This window comes from Dictyostelium discoideum (assembly GCF_000004695.1).
Source record: "Dictyostelium discoideum AX4 chromosome 3 chromosome, whole genome shotgun sequence".
NCBI lineage: Eukaryota > Evosea > Eumycetozoa > Dictyosteliales > Dictyosteliaceae > Dictyostelium > Dictyostelium discoideum.
This window is the reverse complement of record NC_007089.4, coordinates 1,941,451-1,959,549: the sequence shown is the minus strand read 5'-3', so window position 1 is coordinate 1,959,549 and position 18,099 is coordinate 1,941,451. Positions and strand designations below refer to the sequence as shown.

General features: G+C 23.4%; 8 protein-coding genes across 8 annotated transcripts; 3 read left to right on the top strand and 5 right to left on the bottom strand.

Annotated features, from left to right (window-relative positions):
* Positions 1–330: 330 nt before the first annotated feature.
* On the bottom strand, positions 331–1,893 carry DDB_G0279341 (hypothetical protein; the record flags this gene model as incomplete). The annotated part of the gene is made up of 3 exons (XM_636710.1): positions 331–856; positions 1,038–1,783; positions 1,891–1,893. The coding sequence occupies 3 exons, from the start codon at positions 1,891–1,893 to the stop codon at positions 331–333; spliced, it is 1,275 nt and encodes a 424-aa protein (XP_641802.1).
* A 576-nt stretch (positions 1,894–2,469) lies between these two features.
* DDB_G0279339 (hypothetical protein) lies at positions 2,470–3,664 on the top strand (the record flags this gene model as incomplete). Its single annotated transcript, XM_636709.1, has 3 exons — positions 2,470–3,150; positions 3,256–3,594; positions 3,635–3,664. The coding sequence occupies 3 exons, from the start codon at positions 2,470–2,472 to the stop codon at positions 3,662–3,664; spliced, it is 1,050 nt and encodes a 349-aa protein (XP_641801.1).
* Positions 3,665–3,711: 47 nt separating this feature from the next.
* DDB_G0279337 (hypothetical protein) lies at positions 3,712–4,836 on the bottom strand (the record flags this gene model as incomplete). Its single annotated transcript, XM_636708.1, has 1 exon — positions 3,712–4,836. One exon carries the CDS (start codon positions 4,834–4,836, stop codon positions 3,712–3,714), a length of 1,125 nt encoding a protein of 374 aa, XP_641800.1.
* A 727-nt stretch (positions 4,837–5,563) lies between these two features.
* DDB_G0279335 (hypothetical protein) lies at positions 5,564–7,297 on the bottom strand (the record flags this gene model as incomplete). The annotated part of the gene is made up of 1 exon (XM_636707.1): positions 5,564–7,297. One exon carries the CDS (start codon positions 7,295–7,297, stop codon positions 5,564–5,566), a length of 1,734 nt encoding a protein of 577 aa, XP_641799.1.
* Positions 7,298–7,347: 50 nt separating this feature from the next.
* DDB_G0279333 (hypothetical protein) lies at positions 7,348–7,743 on the bottom strand (the record flags this gene model as incomplete). Its single annotated transcript, XM_636706.1, has 1 exon — positions 7,348–7,743. One exon carries the CDS (start codon positions 7,741–7,743, stop codon positions 7,348–7,350), a length of 396 nt encoding a protein of 131 aa, XP_641798.1.
* Positions 7,744–8,309: 566 nt separating this feature from the next.
* Positions 8,310–9,132, top strand: gtaR (GATA zinc finger domain-containing protein 18; the record flags this gene model as incomplete). Its single annotated transcript, XM_636705.1, has 2 exons — positions 8,310–8,432; positions 8,542–9,132. The coding sequence occupies 2 exons, from the start codon at positions 8,310–8,312 to the stop codon at positions 9,130–9,132; spliced, it is 714 nt and encodes a 237-aa protein (XP_641797.1).
* Positions 9,133–9,362: 230 nt separating this feature from the next.
* On the bottom strand, positions 9,363–13,563 carry DDB_G0279329 (hypothetical protein; the record flags this gene model as incomplete). Its single annotated transcript, XM_636704.1, has 4 exons — positions 9,363–10,144; positions 10,244–10,550; positions 10,651–12,601; positions 12,692–13,563. The coding sequence occupies 4 exons, from the start codon at positions 13,561–13,563 to the stop codon at positions 9,363–9,365; spliced, it is 3,912 nt and encodes a 1,303-aa protein (XP_641796.1).
* Positions 13,564–14,550: 987 nt separating this feature from the next.
* On the top strand, positions 14,551–17,984 carry cnrP (importin 9; the record flags this gene model as incomplete). Its single annotated transcript, XM_636703.1, has 2 exons — positions 14,551–14,970; positions 15,072–17,984. 2 exons carry the CDS (start codon positions 14,551–14,553, stop codon positions 17,982–17,984), a joined length of 3,333 nt encoding a protein of 1,110 aa, XP_641795.1.
* Between the last annotated feature and the right edge of the window lie 115 nt (positions 17,985–18,099).

Sequence of the window (18,099 nt, the reverse complement as noted above, 5' to 3'; positions counted from 1 at the left end):
AAAAAAAAAAAAAAAAAAAAAAAAGATGTGTGATTATATTTGTAATATACTCACAACTTCCAACAAATAATTGAACTATTGGTGTGATAAAAGAACAAAGAACAAAGAAAAAAAAAAAAAAAAAAAAAAATTTAAATACTTAAAATTAAATAAATATGTATATAAATAAAATAAATAAATAAATAAAATAAATAAATAAAAGAAATTATAATTTATAATTTTTTTTTTTTTTTTTTTTAAAAATACTCTTTTATTTTAAATCTTTTAATACCTATATAATCAAAGGGTTCATAATTTCTTATTTTAACATTTCTATTTTTAATATTTGAATTAATTTTTGACAATTTTTAATTCAAATTGACAAGTTTTATTGATATCATTTTTTGTTTTAACCTGTGGTCGTACTATTGTTAAATTATCAAGCATTGAATATTGACAAAAACCATTAATTTTTAAAATTAATAATCTATTTAAATTTGGTTCTGAATCATTAATAATTTTAATTAAATTATCAATATCAGTGAAATAATTAAATGATATATTTAATATAAAAATTCTATTTGTACTTGATGATATTAATAATTTAGAAACTAATGGTAAATCTATATCACCTCTTAATGCACCATTAGTTAGTGATAGGTTTATAATTGATTTATTATTACAAAGTGAATCTATTAATCCTGGTGTTTCATTTTCAAAACTCCAATTTGAAATTACTAACTTTGTTAATGAACTATTTAATTCAAGTGAATTAAAAAAACTTGAATATAAATTTGAATTACATAAATTATTATTATTATTATTATTATTATTATTATTATTATTATTATTATTATTATTATTATTATTATTATTTCTATTATTATTATTTGGTTTGGATCTAATTTTACATCTTGAAATTGGTTTATAACAATAATTATTTAAATTCAAATGTTTTAAAGTTTTAGTATTTTTAAGATTTTCACAAAGTCGTTTAAAATGATTGAAATAGTTTGTAAATGAATAATCATAAGGTACTTCAGGTTTATAGTAACTACATGGAAATGAATCGATATAGTGGTTCTAATTGAGTTCCATTAACAAACGTTGGATCTTCTAAATGATAATGTAAATCATGAAATAAGAACTTTGCTTTAATGGTTTCTATTAAACTTGATGATTCAATTGCCATATTTAAAGATTGTAATTCCAAAAAATCACCACCAAAAATAAAGCTTTTCAATGTATTGCAACCATTGAAAAATTCTTTTGTAAAAGAATGATGTGATGATTTTAGATGTAATTTTATTGGATTCATTAACTCGATAAATTTCAATTGTCTAAACATTTTTTGTTTATAAATGTTTGGTGCTTTAAATAGTAAATAATCACAATAATAAAATTCTTTACTAGTGGATTCCTCCATAATTAATGAATCCACTGAATCTGGTAGTTTTTTAGTTTCATATTCTAAATAAAATGAAAGTTCATTTTTTGTTTGATATTTTAAAATTGTTTTTATACTATCTAATACAATTTCAATTGGAAGTAAGAATAGTGATAATTTTATTTGTTTAATATTTTTAAAAGTTTTAAATATTGATTCTAATGGAAGTAGATATGAATTTACACTTTGAACATAATTAAAATTTAATAATTTATATTTTGAAAATTTGGTTGAATCAATTTCTTCTTTTTTTCCTTGAAATTGAGATTTGATTGGAGAGTAAAAGGTGGTCTTGTTTCTAATGTTTCTATTATATGGAAGATATTCGTGATAAAATAAAATATTATTAAATGTTTTCTGTTTAATTTTTATTTTTCCTATTTTATAGAATAGCTTTGAATTTAATTGAAACCAATTCCAACAAACTAAAGATAAATTTGAAGGTTGTTTATTCTTGTCCCTACCATTTTTAAAAACATATTTAAAAATAACATCATTTTCACCATTAGTAATTTGTATATCTGGAATATTTTCATAGTTATAACTTAATTTTATATATTTCGATCATTTCATAAAAAAAAAAACAGAAAGGAAAAAAAAAGAAAAATGATAAAAAGTTTTTTTAAGAGAAAAAAAAAAAACAGAAAGGAAAAAAAAAAAAAAAAAAAAGATAAAAAGTTTTTTAAGAGAACAAAAAATTTTTTCAAAAAATGATTAAAAAAGAAATTGTTATTTGGTATATATTCTCATTTATTTGGGTTTAATCTTGTTAAGAAGAATTTTTTTTTTTTTTTTTAATTTTTGGGAATATTCTTATCCATGTGGGAAACACAAAAATGAATAAAAAAAAAAAAAAAAATTTTTTTGCTTGTTTTCTTTAAAAATAAAGATGTATTAAATTAAATTTTAATTAAATAAAATTAAAATTATTTAGAAAAAAAAGATATAAATATGGATTTTTTTTATTTATTTTTTATTTCAATTTAAAATTAAATATTTATAAGATTTAATAATTATAAAAGTAAAAAAAAATTAAAAAAAATATGAAATTAATATTATCATTAATATTTGTAATAGTTTCATTAATAAATTCTTCACATTGCTTTAATGAGAGCAAATGTTTTTCATTAGGCCATCCATGTGTACAATCTTATGGCATTGATATTTCATGTGGTTATGGTTTAGCATGTTTACCAATTGATGATGATAATGAACAATCAGAGTATGTTTGTAAACCAAAATTAAAACTTGGGGAAAAGTGTAAAGAGAAATACTTGGGTCCATGTGAAATTGGTCTTGAATGTCTTCCATTGGATTTTGAAGTAGGTTCTCCATATACTTGTAAGGCTGCAAATTATGCTGGACTTGGTGAAGATTGTGATTCGGATTTTGATTGTTTTGGAATGGGTCAATTTAATCTTAAGTGTATAAATTCAAAATGCACATTTTGGTTTAATGAAACTTTACAATATGATAAAATTAATTGTTTAGGTTATTTCACATGTCCAGGAACACAAGCATGTAATCTTAACAATTGTGAAGACGATATTACTAATTGTAGTTCATCATGTACACAATTATCATCATTAGGAGGAAATTGTTCATATGATTCCGATTGCTTTATTGGTGGTGTTTGTTCAAAAGATGGAATTTGTCTTTCAAGATATTCAAAAAAAATAAATGATTCTTGTAGTACTAATAATGAATGTGATTTAGGATTAGGTGTAAGTAAAAAAAAAAAAAAAAAAAAAAAAAAAAAAAAAAAAAAAAAAAAAAATTAAAATTAAAAATATTAATTTAAATACTCATTTATAATAACATTAAAATAGTGTCAAACATTTAATGAATTTTTTAATGAAGATGAAAGTTATCAAGAGTTTAAAAAATGTATTGAAATTGAAATTCCAAACACAACAAATTGTACAGAAGATGGATGTGGTGATTATGGAATTTGTAATGGTGTAACAAATACTTGTCATCCAAAAAAGAAAAACACTAATGAATGTAAATATGCTGAAAGAGTTAGAGATATTTGTATCATTTCAAATAAATGTAGTTTTTCAAATGAATTTTATGATTACCCTTACTTTGGTGAAAATTCATGTTCAATGAAAAAATGTGGAGAAGAGACAGTTAATGTTTTAAAACAATGTCAAACAATTTACACAGTCTGTGATTGAATTAAATTATTTTTTTTAAAAAAAAAAGAATTTACACAAATCACTTTTTTTTATTTAAATGTAAAGAATAAAAATAATAATTTTATTTAAGATTATTGTGTACATTTAATTATTGTTGAATGATTGTTGGACTGGAATTTGAGAGACATACATTAGTGGTGCAGAATTGTTCATTTGGGGGAAATTTGGAGTTTGGGGAATAAAAAATTGTTGACACATTTGTTGTGGTTTAATTGATGTTTGTTGTGGTTGTTGTGGTTGTTGGGTTGGTTGTAGTTGAATTGATGGTAAATAATTGTTTTGGTAATTTTGTTTGTTTAAACATTCCAAATTGTAAATTATTGAATCAATAGATTGAATCTTTGCAATTAATAATTCTTTCTTTCTATTTAAACGACAGATACATTGTTCAATATTAGTTTGAGATTGTGGTAGATATTCATTGCCATCATGTGGTGGAGGTGGACAATGGTGATGATGGCCCCCATGGTGATGTGGTGGTGGAGGTGGTGGACTATGGTGATGATGGCCTCCATGATGGTGTGGCGATGGTGGACAATGGTGGTGATGGCCTCCATGGTGATGTGGTGGAGGATGTGGTGGAGTATGGTGATGATGGCCTCCATGATGATGTGGTGGTGGAGGTGGTGGACAATGGTGATGATGACTATGATGGTGTGGTGGTGGAGGTGGTGGACAATGGTGATGATGACCTCCATGATGGTGTGGTGGGGGTGGACAATGGTGATGATGGCCTCCATGATGGTGTGGTGGAGGGGGTGGACAATGGTGATGGCCACCATGATGTGGTGGTGGACAATGGTGATGACCACCATGATGGTGTGGTGGAGGTGGAGAATGGTGATGATGATCACCATGATGATTTGGTGGGGGTTGAGAATGGTGATGATGGTCACCATGATGATTTGGAGGAGGTAGAGAATGGTGATGGTCACCATGATGGTTTGGTGGTGGACGATCACTATTGAGACCTTCTTGTTGATTTGGTTGCTCACCCTGAATTTGTTGATGATTTCTTTTTTCAAGTTTGATTAATTTCTTCAAAGATGAAATATACTCTTTTCTTTCATTTAAATCAGTTGGAATATTTTTTAAAAAATCTTGATAATTTTTTTGTTGTGATATGTCATTTTGGGAATCAATAATCTCTTCTTCAAATTCAATACTTGTATTTTCCAAAGGTAATTGAACATTATCCGTTCTTGCCATTTTTAATTAAACAGAGTTTTTTTTTAATAATAAGATAGGAAAAATTAATTTTTAAAATAAAAAAAAAAAATAAAGAAAAAAAAGTTGTTGGTCTTAACTTTTTTTTTTTTATTTTATCTTTTTAATAATTAATGTTTGAAATAATTTTTTTTTATACTTTTTTTTTTTTTATTTTTTTTGTTTATAAAATTTATTTTTATTCTTTTTTTTTTATTGCTTGTGAAATTAAATTTAAATCGAAATTAAATCTTATTATTATAAAAAAAAAAAAAAAAATTATAATAATTGTAATGAGAGTGGTTGAATTTCTCACTTTAGTCATTTTTGGAAATGACATGTACGAAAATAATTGTTGAAGTGTGATGATTTATGGCATTTTGGAGCTAATAGTGTTAAAAAAAATAAAATAATGTTGCATTCACAACAGTTTGAAATTAAAAAAAAAAAAAGAATAATAAAACAAATGACAAAAAAAAAGGGTGAAACAAAAATAGGTTAACATTTAAAAATAATATGTGAGAAAAAAAAAAAAAAAAAGTTAAAGGGGTGTGTGTAAAGTTTAAAAATAGAATGTAAAAATACATTTATTTTTTTAATTTTATTTAATTTTATTTTTATTTTTATTTTTATTTTTATTTCTCCACTTTTCAGATTAATAAATAATGATAATAATACAATTGTTTTTTTTTATTAATAATTTATATTTTTTATTTATTTATTTATTTATTTAAGGTGTGAATAAATCTAATGGCCATATAATTGATGGTAAATTTTGATGAGAAACAAGATTATTAATTGGGATTGAGTTTTTTTTTAATTTTTTAGTGAATGTAAAAACAGAGTCATTATTATTATATTTATTAGAGATGAAATAGTGTCTATAAAGTTTCAAAGTTCTAAGATACCTTTTCCTTTGAATTGGTAATGGATCATTATAGATATTGGGATAACTATAAATTTTAGTTTTTAGTAATTTACAAAATTGATTATACATTTGAGTGAAGGATAGATGATGATACCAAAATTTTGTTATTAAAGTTGGTGATTGTAAACTAACAAGTGTTATATCTTTAACTTTCATATCGTTATCTATGAATTTTAAAATCATAAATCTTGTGTATTCTCTTGGTAATAAATGTAATTCCGTTGGTATCTCTTTTTGAGTTTCATTTGTATATTCTTCCAAAACTTTTTTTAAAATTGGTGCAAATGAGAAAGAGTGCATTATTTCTTTCTCTATTTTAGTTGGTTCTAAATTTTTACATTTTCCACCTAATGAATACATATCAAAACCTATTTCTTCCCTATCATAATTTCTATTACTATAACAATCAACTACTTCATCATCATCATCATCATCATCATTTTTATCATCATCATTTTTATCATCATCATCATCATCATCATAATCATCTAAATATTCATATTCTTCATCATCATCGCCATCATCGTTATAATAATGTTCTTTTTCATACTGTTCGTCATCATTATCATTTTCGTATTCGCACTCTTCATCTTGGTTGTATGTTTGAACATTTTCATCACCATAATCACTATCTACATATTCTTTGTTTCCCTCTCCTTCATTTTCTTCTTGTTCATCATTTTCTACCTCTTCTTCCTCTTCTCCTACTTCTTCATACTCTTCTTCATCTTCTTGTTCTATAATTGTTAGTTGTGAAAATTCTTCTCCTTCTTCTCCCTCTTCTTCTCCCTCTTCTTCCCCTTCCTCTTCTTCTCCTTCTTCTTCCTCTTCTTCTCCCTCTTCTTCTCCTTCATCTTGTTCTTCTGCTTCTTCTCCTTCATCTTGTTCTTCTGTTTCCTCTATTTCATGTTCATGTTCTTTATTTTTCTTTATATTTTTACCTTTTAAAATTATTTTATTTTCATGATTATCTTCAGATTCACTATCAGATTCAGCCATTGATTTATTCCATTTTTGATGATGTGGACAAGTACCAACTTTTTGACAATAACCTTTTGGAGTTTGAGCTAAACAAATTGGCATTAATTTACCATTTACTAAACGTTGAGTGGGTATATCATCTGGTATATCAATATCGTACCAAGGATCATCATCTACATCATGTAAAGTCCAAAATCCAACACCTAAATAATCTTTACCACTTTTAAATATATTTGAATTATAACTTAAACATTGACAAAGAGCTAATCTAATATCCCTTGGTTGAAAAGTTTGAAATGATTGAGTTATTTCTAATAATCCTTTATGTGCTTCCATATATTCATATAAATCTCTTGTATTGATAAAATATTCTTTACCATTTTCAATATATCCACCTATATTACCATTACTATTATTATTATTATTATTATTATTATTATTATTATTATTATTATTATTATTATTATTACCATTTTCATTTACTTTTATTTTATTTCTACATTGTTGTTCTTTTTGATCAATCTTTAATTTTTGTTGTTTATTTAAACAAAACATTGATCTGGGAGAGAGAGAGGGAAATATTAGTAGCAATATATATTTATTTATTAAAAAATTGTTTTATTGATTTTGAAAAAATCATACATTCTTATATAATCTATCCAAGTTGATGCACTTTTTGGAGGATCTTTATCTTTAATAATTATAGGTGGTTCATTTAAACAAATTTGGCAATTACAATTTTCATATTTGAAATTTTTTAATTTAATTTTTCCATTATCTGTCATTTTTTTAACATATTCTTTAAAGATAATTTTTGATTTTGAAAGGATTTCTTCATAGCTTTGACTATTTGAAAATCTTTTTTTATCAGATATGAGTTTTAATAAAGTTGACTTTGATGAACTTTCCACCAATTGTCCATTCACCCATACTAATTCTGTTTTTTTTCCATTTAAATCTTCAACATTAAAAATTTTAATACTTTTGATTGTATTATTCATTTTTTATTTTATTTTTTTATTTTTGATTATTATTAGTATTACTATTTTTTAATATTTTTATATATAAATATATATATATAAAAAGATATTTTAATGCATTTCAAACGAAATTGGTGAATAAAATTGAAAAAAAAAAAAAAAAAAAAAAAAAAAAAAAAAAAAATGAAAAAAAAAAAAAAAAAAAAAAAATTTATTTTTGGGTCTGTTTTAAAAAAAAATTAAATATGTGGAGGTATGAATTAGTTGGAAACTTAATTTTTTAAATATCTTTAACAATTGTAATTTTAATTTTTTTTTTTTTTTTTTTTAAATAATTTTTTTTTTATTAATTTTTTTTTCAAAGAAAAATTTTTGTAGACCAATCAAAAATTAAATCAATATTAAAAAAAAAAAAAAAAAAAAAAAAATTAAAAAAAAAAAAAAAAAAAAAAAAAAAATCAAATGTTATTCTTAAAATTTTAATTATTCCAAGTAATTATAATTCTTGGTATTAAATTGATCAACACTGTTTGTTCAAAAAAATAAAATAAAATTTTCATTTTGTTTTTTTAATTAATCTTTGGAAAATGGCTCATAATAATAATAATAATATTAATAATAATAATAATAATAATAATAATAATAATAATAATAATAATAAAAATAATAATAGTGAATATAAAACTAACAGAAATTTATTATACAAAACTGTAATTTTTTTTTTTCTCCAAATTCCAAAACAATTATAATTTATTTTAAACAAATACTAATTTTTTTTTTTTTTTTTTTTTTTTTTTTTTTTTTTTTTTGTTAAACCAGATTCTGAATGATATAGAAAATAGTTTACAATCATTAATAAAACCTCAAGAATTAACGAATCTATTAGAAGATAATATTAATAAATTAAAAGAACTTGATGGAGTGCAACCAACAAATACTTTTGGAAATCTTCAAAACACAAGTACAAATACAACTACAACAACTACAACAACCACAACAACCACTACAACTTCATCTCCAAACAATAATGTTATAACACCAAATTCAAATTTAAAGCAAACACTTTCTCCATCTGTATTAATTGAACATTTAAATCTTTTTGGAAATGAAAATTTTGAAGAAGGGGATGATGAAGAAGAAACTAGTAGTGATTCAGATTCTTCTTCTAGTTCTTCGACATCTTCTTCTTCTTCAGAAAGGGTTCCTTCTAAAAAACTAAAGCCTATGGCCAAACCACGACCAGGTGGATGTAGTATATGCAAGACCCAAGAAACTCCTTACTGGAGAAAAGGAAAAGATGGTGATAAAACCGTTTATTTATGTAATGCTTGTGGTTTACAAATTTATAAAAAAAAAAAAAAAGAAAAATTATCAAAAGAAAAACATAGTATTAAAAATGTTTTAAATTGAAAAAAACTATAAATAAAATAAAATAAAAAAAAAGAAAAACAAAAAAAAAAATTGTAATGGGTTATAATTACAATTGTTTTTTTTTTTTGATTTCAAGAAGTAATTTGACTGTTTATAATCAAATTACTTCTTGAAATCAAAAAAAAAAAAAAAAAAAAAAAAAAAAAAAAAAAAAAAAATTAATTCTTAAAATAAAATTATCCTAAAGATTTTATTTATTTTCTTACTATTTACATTATAGTACAAGCAGATTTTTTATTATCTTGTGTAGTTGGTTTTGATTCTTTAACATTATTTTGGTCTTCTTCCAAACTTTCCAAATTTGCCTCTGAATCTATAGTATTGGACATAGAATTGAAAGATTTAAGTGAGAATGAAGGAGAATTTAATTCATTTTCTTTTTCATCAAATTTCTCTTTTTCATTTTCTTTTATTATTTCTTTTCTTTTATCTTTTTCTTTCTCCTTTTCTTTTTCTTTTTCTTTTTCTTTTTCTTTTTCTTTTTCTTTTTCTTTTTCTTTTTCTTTTTCTTTTTCTTTTTCTTTTTCTTTTTCTTTTTCTACACTTTGAACTAATTTTTCAATTAATTTTTGCTGATTTAGTTGTTGTTGAACAATATTATCGATCTCCATTTCTTGTTCTTCATCTTCATTTTCATTGTTATAATCTAATAAAAACATTTGATCATCTGAATCATCAGTTGAACTAGCATCATCATGATTACCTTCTGAAGATAAAGCGTCAACATTTTGTCTCTCATCAGCTTCTGTTTGAATTTCAATTTTAATATCTTCAATATTATTTTGAGATAAATCATCATAATCTTCCATATTACGAATGATTTCATCAATGTTATACCTTAGTTCCTCTACGATTTTAATTGATTGTTTATTCATTTCATACTCTTCCAATAAATCAATTAAAACCTTCATTATTTTAATTGATTCAAAATCATTCTTTGAAATATGAAATAATGGAATAAATGATATTAAACTATTAATAACCTTGTAAACTAAATAATTATTAATTATTATTAATTATTTTTAAATTAGTATTTGAAAAAAAAAAAAAAAAAATAAATAAAAAAAAAAAAAGAAAAGAAAATACAAACTTTTAAAATAAATTAAAGAAACTTTTAAAAATTGTAAAAACAATTGATTTAAGAAAGAACCAAGTGCTTCTTGATTTGGCATTAATAAAACCAAATAAAACTTAATAATTGACTCTAATTTTTTTTTATCTACTAAATTATTCTCAAATAGGTAATGACTAAAAGTTGGTTCAAATGATCTAATAAAAATATTCATTTTATCTCTAGATTTGATTGGATATTTTTGAAAGAATATTGATAAAACTTGGTATGAATCATTTGAAATTTGATTATTTTTAAAATAAAAAATTGTTAAATGATTAAAAACCTATAAAAAAAAATAATAATTAATTTAATTGATTTAATTTTAATATAATAATAATAATAATAATAATAATAATAATAATAATAATAATAACAATACATACTTGACTACTATTTATAATACCATAATAGTAAAGTTTTGAAATACCTTGAATGAAAATGAATTTAAATAATTGATTATCTAAATCATATTTAATTAATTCATCACTGGTTTTAATAAGAAATCTTGAGAAACGTTCAGAGAAACTTACACCTTTTGGATTACTACCATCAATATCTAAGAATTCATAATTTGAAGAAACTAAATCGAAACAAAATGCTAAAACGATTGATTTAATAGTATCATTTTCAGTTTTTAGTGCATTGAATATAATCTTTTCATAGATTCTTTCATCATTCTCTAATAGGCAATAATAACCAAAACAACGGTATCCCTTTTCTTTCACCTCTAAATCTTCGCTTTTCAATGACTCCATTATATAATCTAATAAACCATAAATGTCAGGATCTTTACTATTTTTATTTGTAGTTTCTAAAAGATTTGAAATAATTGATAAAGAATGTAACTCTCTTTGTTTTTTTAATATATTATCCTGTTGTTGTTGTTTTTCTTCTTCTTTCTTTAATTCATTATCAATTGGATGTTTAATTTTTGAAATACAATCTAACATTATTCTATAATAATATTTTGAATTTAAACTTTCTTTAATTAAAAAAATTAAATTCAATTTTATTGGTATTGAATAATCCATGGATTGAATAATTTCTTGAAAATAGTCTTCAATTTTATGAGACTTAAATAATGCTACTTTAATATCTGATGAATATTTTGAAAGTATTAAAATCAATTGTTCAAAAATATATTGTTGCTCCTCTAATTTAAATGATTCTTTATATTGATTTTTATTTTCAATAATACTATTAACTTTACTACTACTACCACTACTACTTATAATACTATTACTATCATTATCATTATCATTATTATTATTATTATTATTATTATTATTATTATTATTATTATTATTATTATTATTATTATTATTATTATTATTATTATTATTATTATTATTATTATTATTATTATTATTATTATTATTATTATCATTATTATCATTATCATCTATGACTCTTTCACTGTTTGATACCAATTTCAAATAATTTAATAATTGAAATGGAGTTGGTAATAAATCTTGAAGAAAATCTTCACCTTTATCTGATAAATATTGAAAATAAATTCTATATAATAATGCAAATTGATCATTCATTGGTTTCTTTAATACAATGATATTCTTGAATTCATTAATATCATTTGGTTCATGACCATTACTAAATAATATATTTAAAACTTTTTGAATAAACAATTCTCTATTCTTTGAAGAACTATATTCATCTCTAATATCACCACTAATACTAAAACAATCACTACCACTTCTATTACCAATACCATACTTATTTTTATTACTATTATTATTATTATTATTATTTATACAATTTAAAAATGATATTAACTTTTCAAAGTCTTTTGAAAGATATTTAATAAACCAAATTCCATAAAATAGTTTTGAAAATTCTGATTTAATATATGGATCCCTATTATCGATACCATTCAAAAATATAGATTCCAAATCTTTATTTGAGAATTTTGATGGATTTATACTAAATATTAAATGAAGTGATAATTTTCTAATTGTTTCACTTTTATCTCTAAGTCTATCAACTAAAATTGATAATATTTTATTATAATTATTATTATTATTATTATTATTACTACTACTGTTGTTATTATTTAAATTCTCTTTATCTTCATTATTCACGTCATCTTTATAGTTTTTTAATAATCTTGAAATAATTATTTTTCTAACTTCAGCTGATTCCTCCTTTTCTAAATGTTTAATTATAAATTCTATAATTGAATCATTCTCATCTTTAGTTAAAACAACATTTGAATTTGAAATTTTTAATAATGATTCTACTACACAACATCTAATTAATGATGATTTTTCATATATTTTATGTTTTAATTTTTCTATAATCTCTTTTAAAGTTTCTAATCTTTTATAATATATTAAAAATAATATTTAATTATTTGTATATTAGTAAATTTTTAAAAAAAAAACAACAAAAACAATATAAAATACATACTTTAAAAATTGAATTGTTTCTTTATGATTTATTAAAATATTTAATAATTGTAAAGACCTAAATCTGATTGAACTTTCGTTACTTGATGAAAATTGTAATAAATTTTCAATTAAAATAAATAAAAAGCTTTTATATAAAATTGTTATAGGTTTTTGATTATGGTGATTGGTGGTGGTGGTGGTGATGTTTATTGAATCTATAACTTGATCACCTAATTTCTGTTTTTGAAGTTTATGATGTTCTAAAGAAAACTTTGTAATGAATCTAAAAAAGTTTTCAATATGTAATGATCCAACCTTTGTTGATGGTATTAATGCTTTCTTAATTTGATCAATTAAATAATCATAGATTGATTTCAATGTCTTTACATTCTCCTTTTGTAAATTTATTAATTTAATTATACTTTCAATACTTTTTAAATGATTTTCAGATGATTTTTGAGAAATATCTAAATTTTTATTTATTGAATTTCTAATTTGTTTTGACATTGGTGACTGAGGTAATTCTGGTGATTGAGGTGATAGAGGTAATTCTGATAATTCTGGTGATTGTGGTGATAGTGGTGATTGTGGTGATTGTGGTGATTGTGGTGATTGTGGTGATAGTGGTGATTCAGGTGATTGAGGTAATTGTTTATTTCTGGTGTTTGGTGTTTTTTTTATTGGTGATGATTTTCGTTTTTGAGGTAGCTCAACAATTTCATCGTCATCGTTATCATCGTCATTTATATATATTATTTCATGATTGTTATTATTATTATTATTATTATTATCATTATTATTATTATTACTATTATTATTATTGTCTATATTATCATTTTGTTTGTTATTTTTTGGGATAGTTCTATTTATATATTTTTTTGTTCTTGCCATATTGTTTTTTTTTTTTGTAAAAAAAAAGAAAAAAAAAAAGAAAAAATAAATATATATATATATGTATATATATGTGTTAAATAAGAGGGGAAAATGAAAAAATTAGTTAAAAAAATAAAATTAAAAAATTGAAAAAAAAAAAAAAAAAAAAAAAAAATTTTTAAATTAAAAAATAAAAAAATTAAAATGGATTACAATAAAAGATCACTTCTTTCAAATAAAGAAAATTTTAAAAATAAAAAATAAAATAAAAAAATATAATGGAATCTGGGAAAAAAAAAAAAAAAAAAAAAAAACAAAATTTTTGAAAAAATATTTTAGTAACAAGCACAACAACAACAACAACAAAACAAAAAAGAAACAAATTGATAAAATAAAATTAAAGGGAACCAATTCAAAAATATTTTTCACAAGTAAAAGGTGTAAAGTGTTCCGTTGTACCAAATGAAAAAACTCGGATGTTTCAATGAATATTAGAAATTAAAAAGTGCCAAGTTCTTGGAATTAAAAATCGTGATAATCTTGGAGAATGTAACATTTACCTAAAGGGAACAGTAAAAGTTTACTTACTTAATTATCAAAGGAAAGAATATAGTGGGGTCATCCACTGATGGTGAAGATAAAACTCAAATATTAACCAACCAATAATAATAATAATAATAATAATAACATATTGAAATATTATCAACAAAAACAAAATAATGAAAAATAATAATAACAAAAAAAAAAAATTCATCATTTAGTTATGCAAAATAAATTTAAAGTTAAAAAAAAAATTGAAATATTCATTGATTTGTTTGCACCCATTGATATTTTTATTTTTATTTATTTTTTTTTTTTTTTATTTATTTTTTTTTTTAAAAATTTTGTTTTTTTTTTTTTTTTTTTTTTTTTTTTTTTTTTTTTTTTTAATCCTTCGTCGGTTTTCACTCGATTTTAATTTAAAAAAAAAAAAAAAAGAGTAGTACCATAACCATAAGCAAAACGATGACAATTACAATAGAGAATGTTATAGAATTAATAAATGGATTGAATGATCCAAAATTGAATAAACATTATGAAAATAAATTAGAAGAGATTACCAACGAAATTGGATTTGGAGTTGTATTAGCAAAGTTAGCAAGCGATAAACAATTTGATATGGTTCATAGACAATTTTCAGGTATCCTATTAAAGAAATATATTAGTAAACATTGGAATGAATTTAATGATTCTCAATCTGATGAAGAAGGTGATGATAATTTAAATGAACATGAAAAAATTCAATTACAACAAATGAAATTACAACAACAACAACAACAACAACCAAAAGAATATAGAGTTTTAACAAAAGAAGAAAAAACCGAAATTAAAAAATTATTATCACCATGTTTATCAGATCCATCTTCAAAAATTCGTACAGCAATTGTAAGTTTTTCAAAAAAAATATAATTAATAGGTGAACAACAACAACAACAACAATATTGTTTATATATATTTATTATATTTATTTTATTATTTAATAATAGGCAATGTGTATTGCGAAAATTGGAGCATATGAATGGCCACATGATTGGCCAGAATTAGTTGACGAATTAATTGGATGTTTAAATAGAGTAAATAATAATGATACAAATAATAATAATAATAATGATTTATTACATGGTGTAATTAGATGTTTAGAATTATTATGTGATCCACAAGATGGTAATATATCAGAAGAACAAATTGAAATATTAATTAAACAAGTTTATCCAGTATTTTCAGAGTTATTAGGTAAAGATATTGATCCAATGATTCATATTAGAATTATTAATGTATTTAGATCAACAGTGACTCATTTAACCTATATGAAGGGTGTAACCAAAGGTTTGTCAAAGGCATTATTTCCATTCATTTCAACATGGGTACCCATTTTTACGGGACATTTATCAAGGGTATTGGATTTAGGTTCACCACATATCAATCATTATTTCACTATAATGTCAGCGATGGTTGAGATCTTCACAATGTTAATTCAAGATTTCCCAAAGAAAACCTCGAAATATATTCAAGAGATACTACCACCAATTTGGACACTCTTTAACAATTGTTATCCAATCTATGAAAAGGTTGAAATCAATCCAGTGCATGGTATAGTTTCTAATTTCGTAGAGGAAGGTATCACAAAGATCGATCGTTTAGTATCATCAATCTTTGATTTCATGCAACAAATCGTTTCCAATCAAACATTGGCACCATTATTCAAACCTTTTTTGAAACCAATCTTTGCAAACTCTATTCAATATATGCAAATGAACTATGAATTGGTTGAACTTTGGGATAGTGATCCAAATTTATTCTTAGAGAATGAAGATGATACCACTTATACTCCAAGAGTTGTCTCAACTTCATTGGTTCAATCAATGTGTGAAACTTATAAATCTGAAGGTTCAAAATATCTCTTTGAAGTCATTTCAGAGACATTAATAAAAGCACAAGAGGAAAAGAATAAAAACAGCAAAAATACAAATTCATGGTGGAAAATTAGAGAGGCTGCATTGGTTGCCCTTTGTGATTCATCTCAACAATTATCAAAGATTAAACAATTTGATGCAGTTTCATTCCTTTCAACCAATTTAATTCAAGATTTTCAAGGTACACTCAATGAGAATGATCAAGGATCTTTGATTTTACGTGGTCGTTCATTGATTTGTGCTAGTAAATTTGCAAAATTAGTCGATCCTTCAATTTCATTACCATTCTTTAACCAAGCAGTCGTTTTAATCACTCAAAATATTCCAGTCACTTTGAAATTAACTGCTGTTATGGCAATTGGTAGTTTTGCTCCAAAGATTTCCGCTCAATCCATTGTAGATTATATTCCATCCACAGTTCAAGCATTGATTTCAATGATTAATCAATTGTCAGAGGATAGTTTATTATTGGTGTTGGATTGTATTAAAATGTTGGTTAAAATCGATAAGGATATCACTGGCAAATTGGAACCATTATTAATACCTCATCTTTCACAAGCTTGGATAAACTATGGAAATGATCCAATGTTTAGCGATGCTTTGAAAGAGATTTTCCAAATCATTTGTGCTTGTCCAAAATCTTATCCTGGTATTTTACAACGTATGATTCCAACTCTAAATATCATCCTTTCCGATTACACAAACCCAATGTACAATCCTATTGCCGATTCCGCTGCCGATGTACTCTCTCTATTGATTGCAAATGTTGATCAACAAATTGATTCATTCCTTTTGGATCAATTGTTTTCACCAATTTTAAATATTCTATTAACTTGCGATTGTCAAGCCAATAGAGGTATTCTCAAGGCATCATTATGTACTCTCTTACCATTCGTTTATAAAACTTCATCCGATCTCTTGTTGAAATGGACTTTTACTAGTGCTTCAAATACTCAATCTGCAACACCACCAACACCAACACCAACAACAACCACTATCAATGGTTTACATGGTTTGTTTTTGGTTTTAAGACGTGTACTCTTTGAAACTGATGAATTGGTTCATGTTGAAGTACCATCAATCATCAGTGCTCTTTTAGTTAAACATAGTGAAATCATTGGTGCTCAAACAGTACCATTGTTTGAATCTACACTTCAAGCATTTTACAATTGTAAATTACCATCAACAAAGAGAGCTTTCTCTTCAGTTTTCGCTCGTTTAATCATTCAACATAAAACTACAATCATCGATTATTTAGCCGCTATTCCTGGTCCAAATGGTAATGGTAGTGCACTTGTGTTTGTTTTAAATGAATGGCAAAAATATCATTTAGAAATGACATCAAAACTTGAAAATAACGTTTCAGTCGTTGCGATGTGTACATTGGTATCTTTAAATGATCCACGTTTAGAATCAATCAATATTGATGGTAGACAAATCATTCCAGATCGTTCAACTCGTGATATTAGAAGAAAGAAAAGTCAATATAATGGCGGTTTAAATGAAGAATGGACAAAAGTAAATCTCTTTAACAAAATAATGGAAAATCTTTTAGAGACTGTTAAATTGGAGAAAGAGGAATTAGCTAAAAATTCAAATGGTACTGCAAATTCAACACCACAAGATCATCACGATTCTGATGAAGACTATGATGATGATGAGGATGAAGATGATGAAGATGATGAAGAAACCACTTCAAAGAGATATCCAAATGTTGATGAAAATGGTTTTGCCCCTGCTGAAGAATACGCTCATATGATCGATTATGCTGGTGATGATGATAATGATGATCTTGCCCAATACTTACAAGATGAATTCACTGAAGATGCCTTTGAAATCATTTCAAAATCTGATCCAATCTATCATATTGAATTACTTAAATATCTCTCTGATTTCTTTACAAATCTTTCAAAAAATAGTCCTTCAATTTTTACAATTGTTGCTCCACTTTTAAATGAATTTAAACTTCAATCTTTTGGTAATTAAATTTTAATTTATATAAAAATAAAAAATAAAAATAATGATAATAAAATTTTTTTTTTAAAAAAAAAAAAAATATATCTATATGTGTAGATTTAAAACAAAGTAATAAACAATTTTT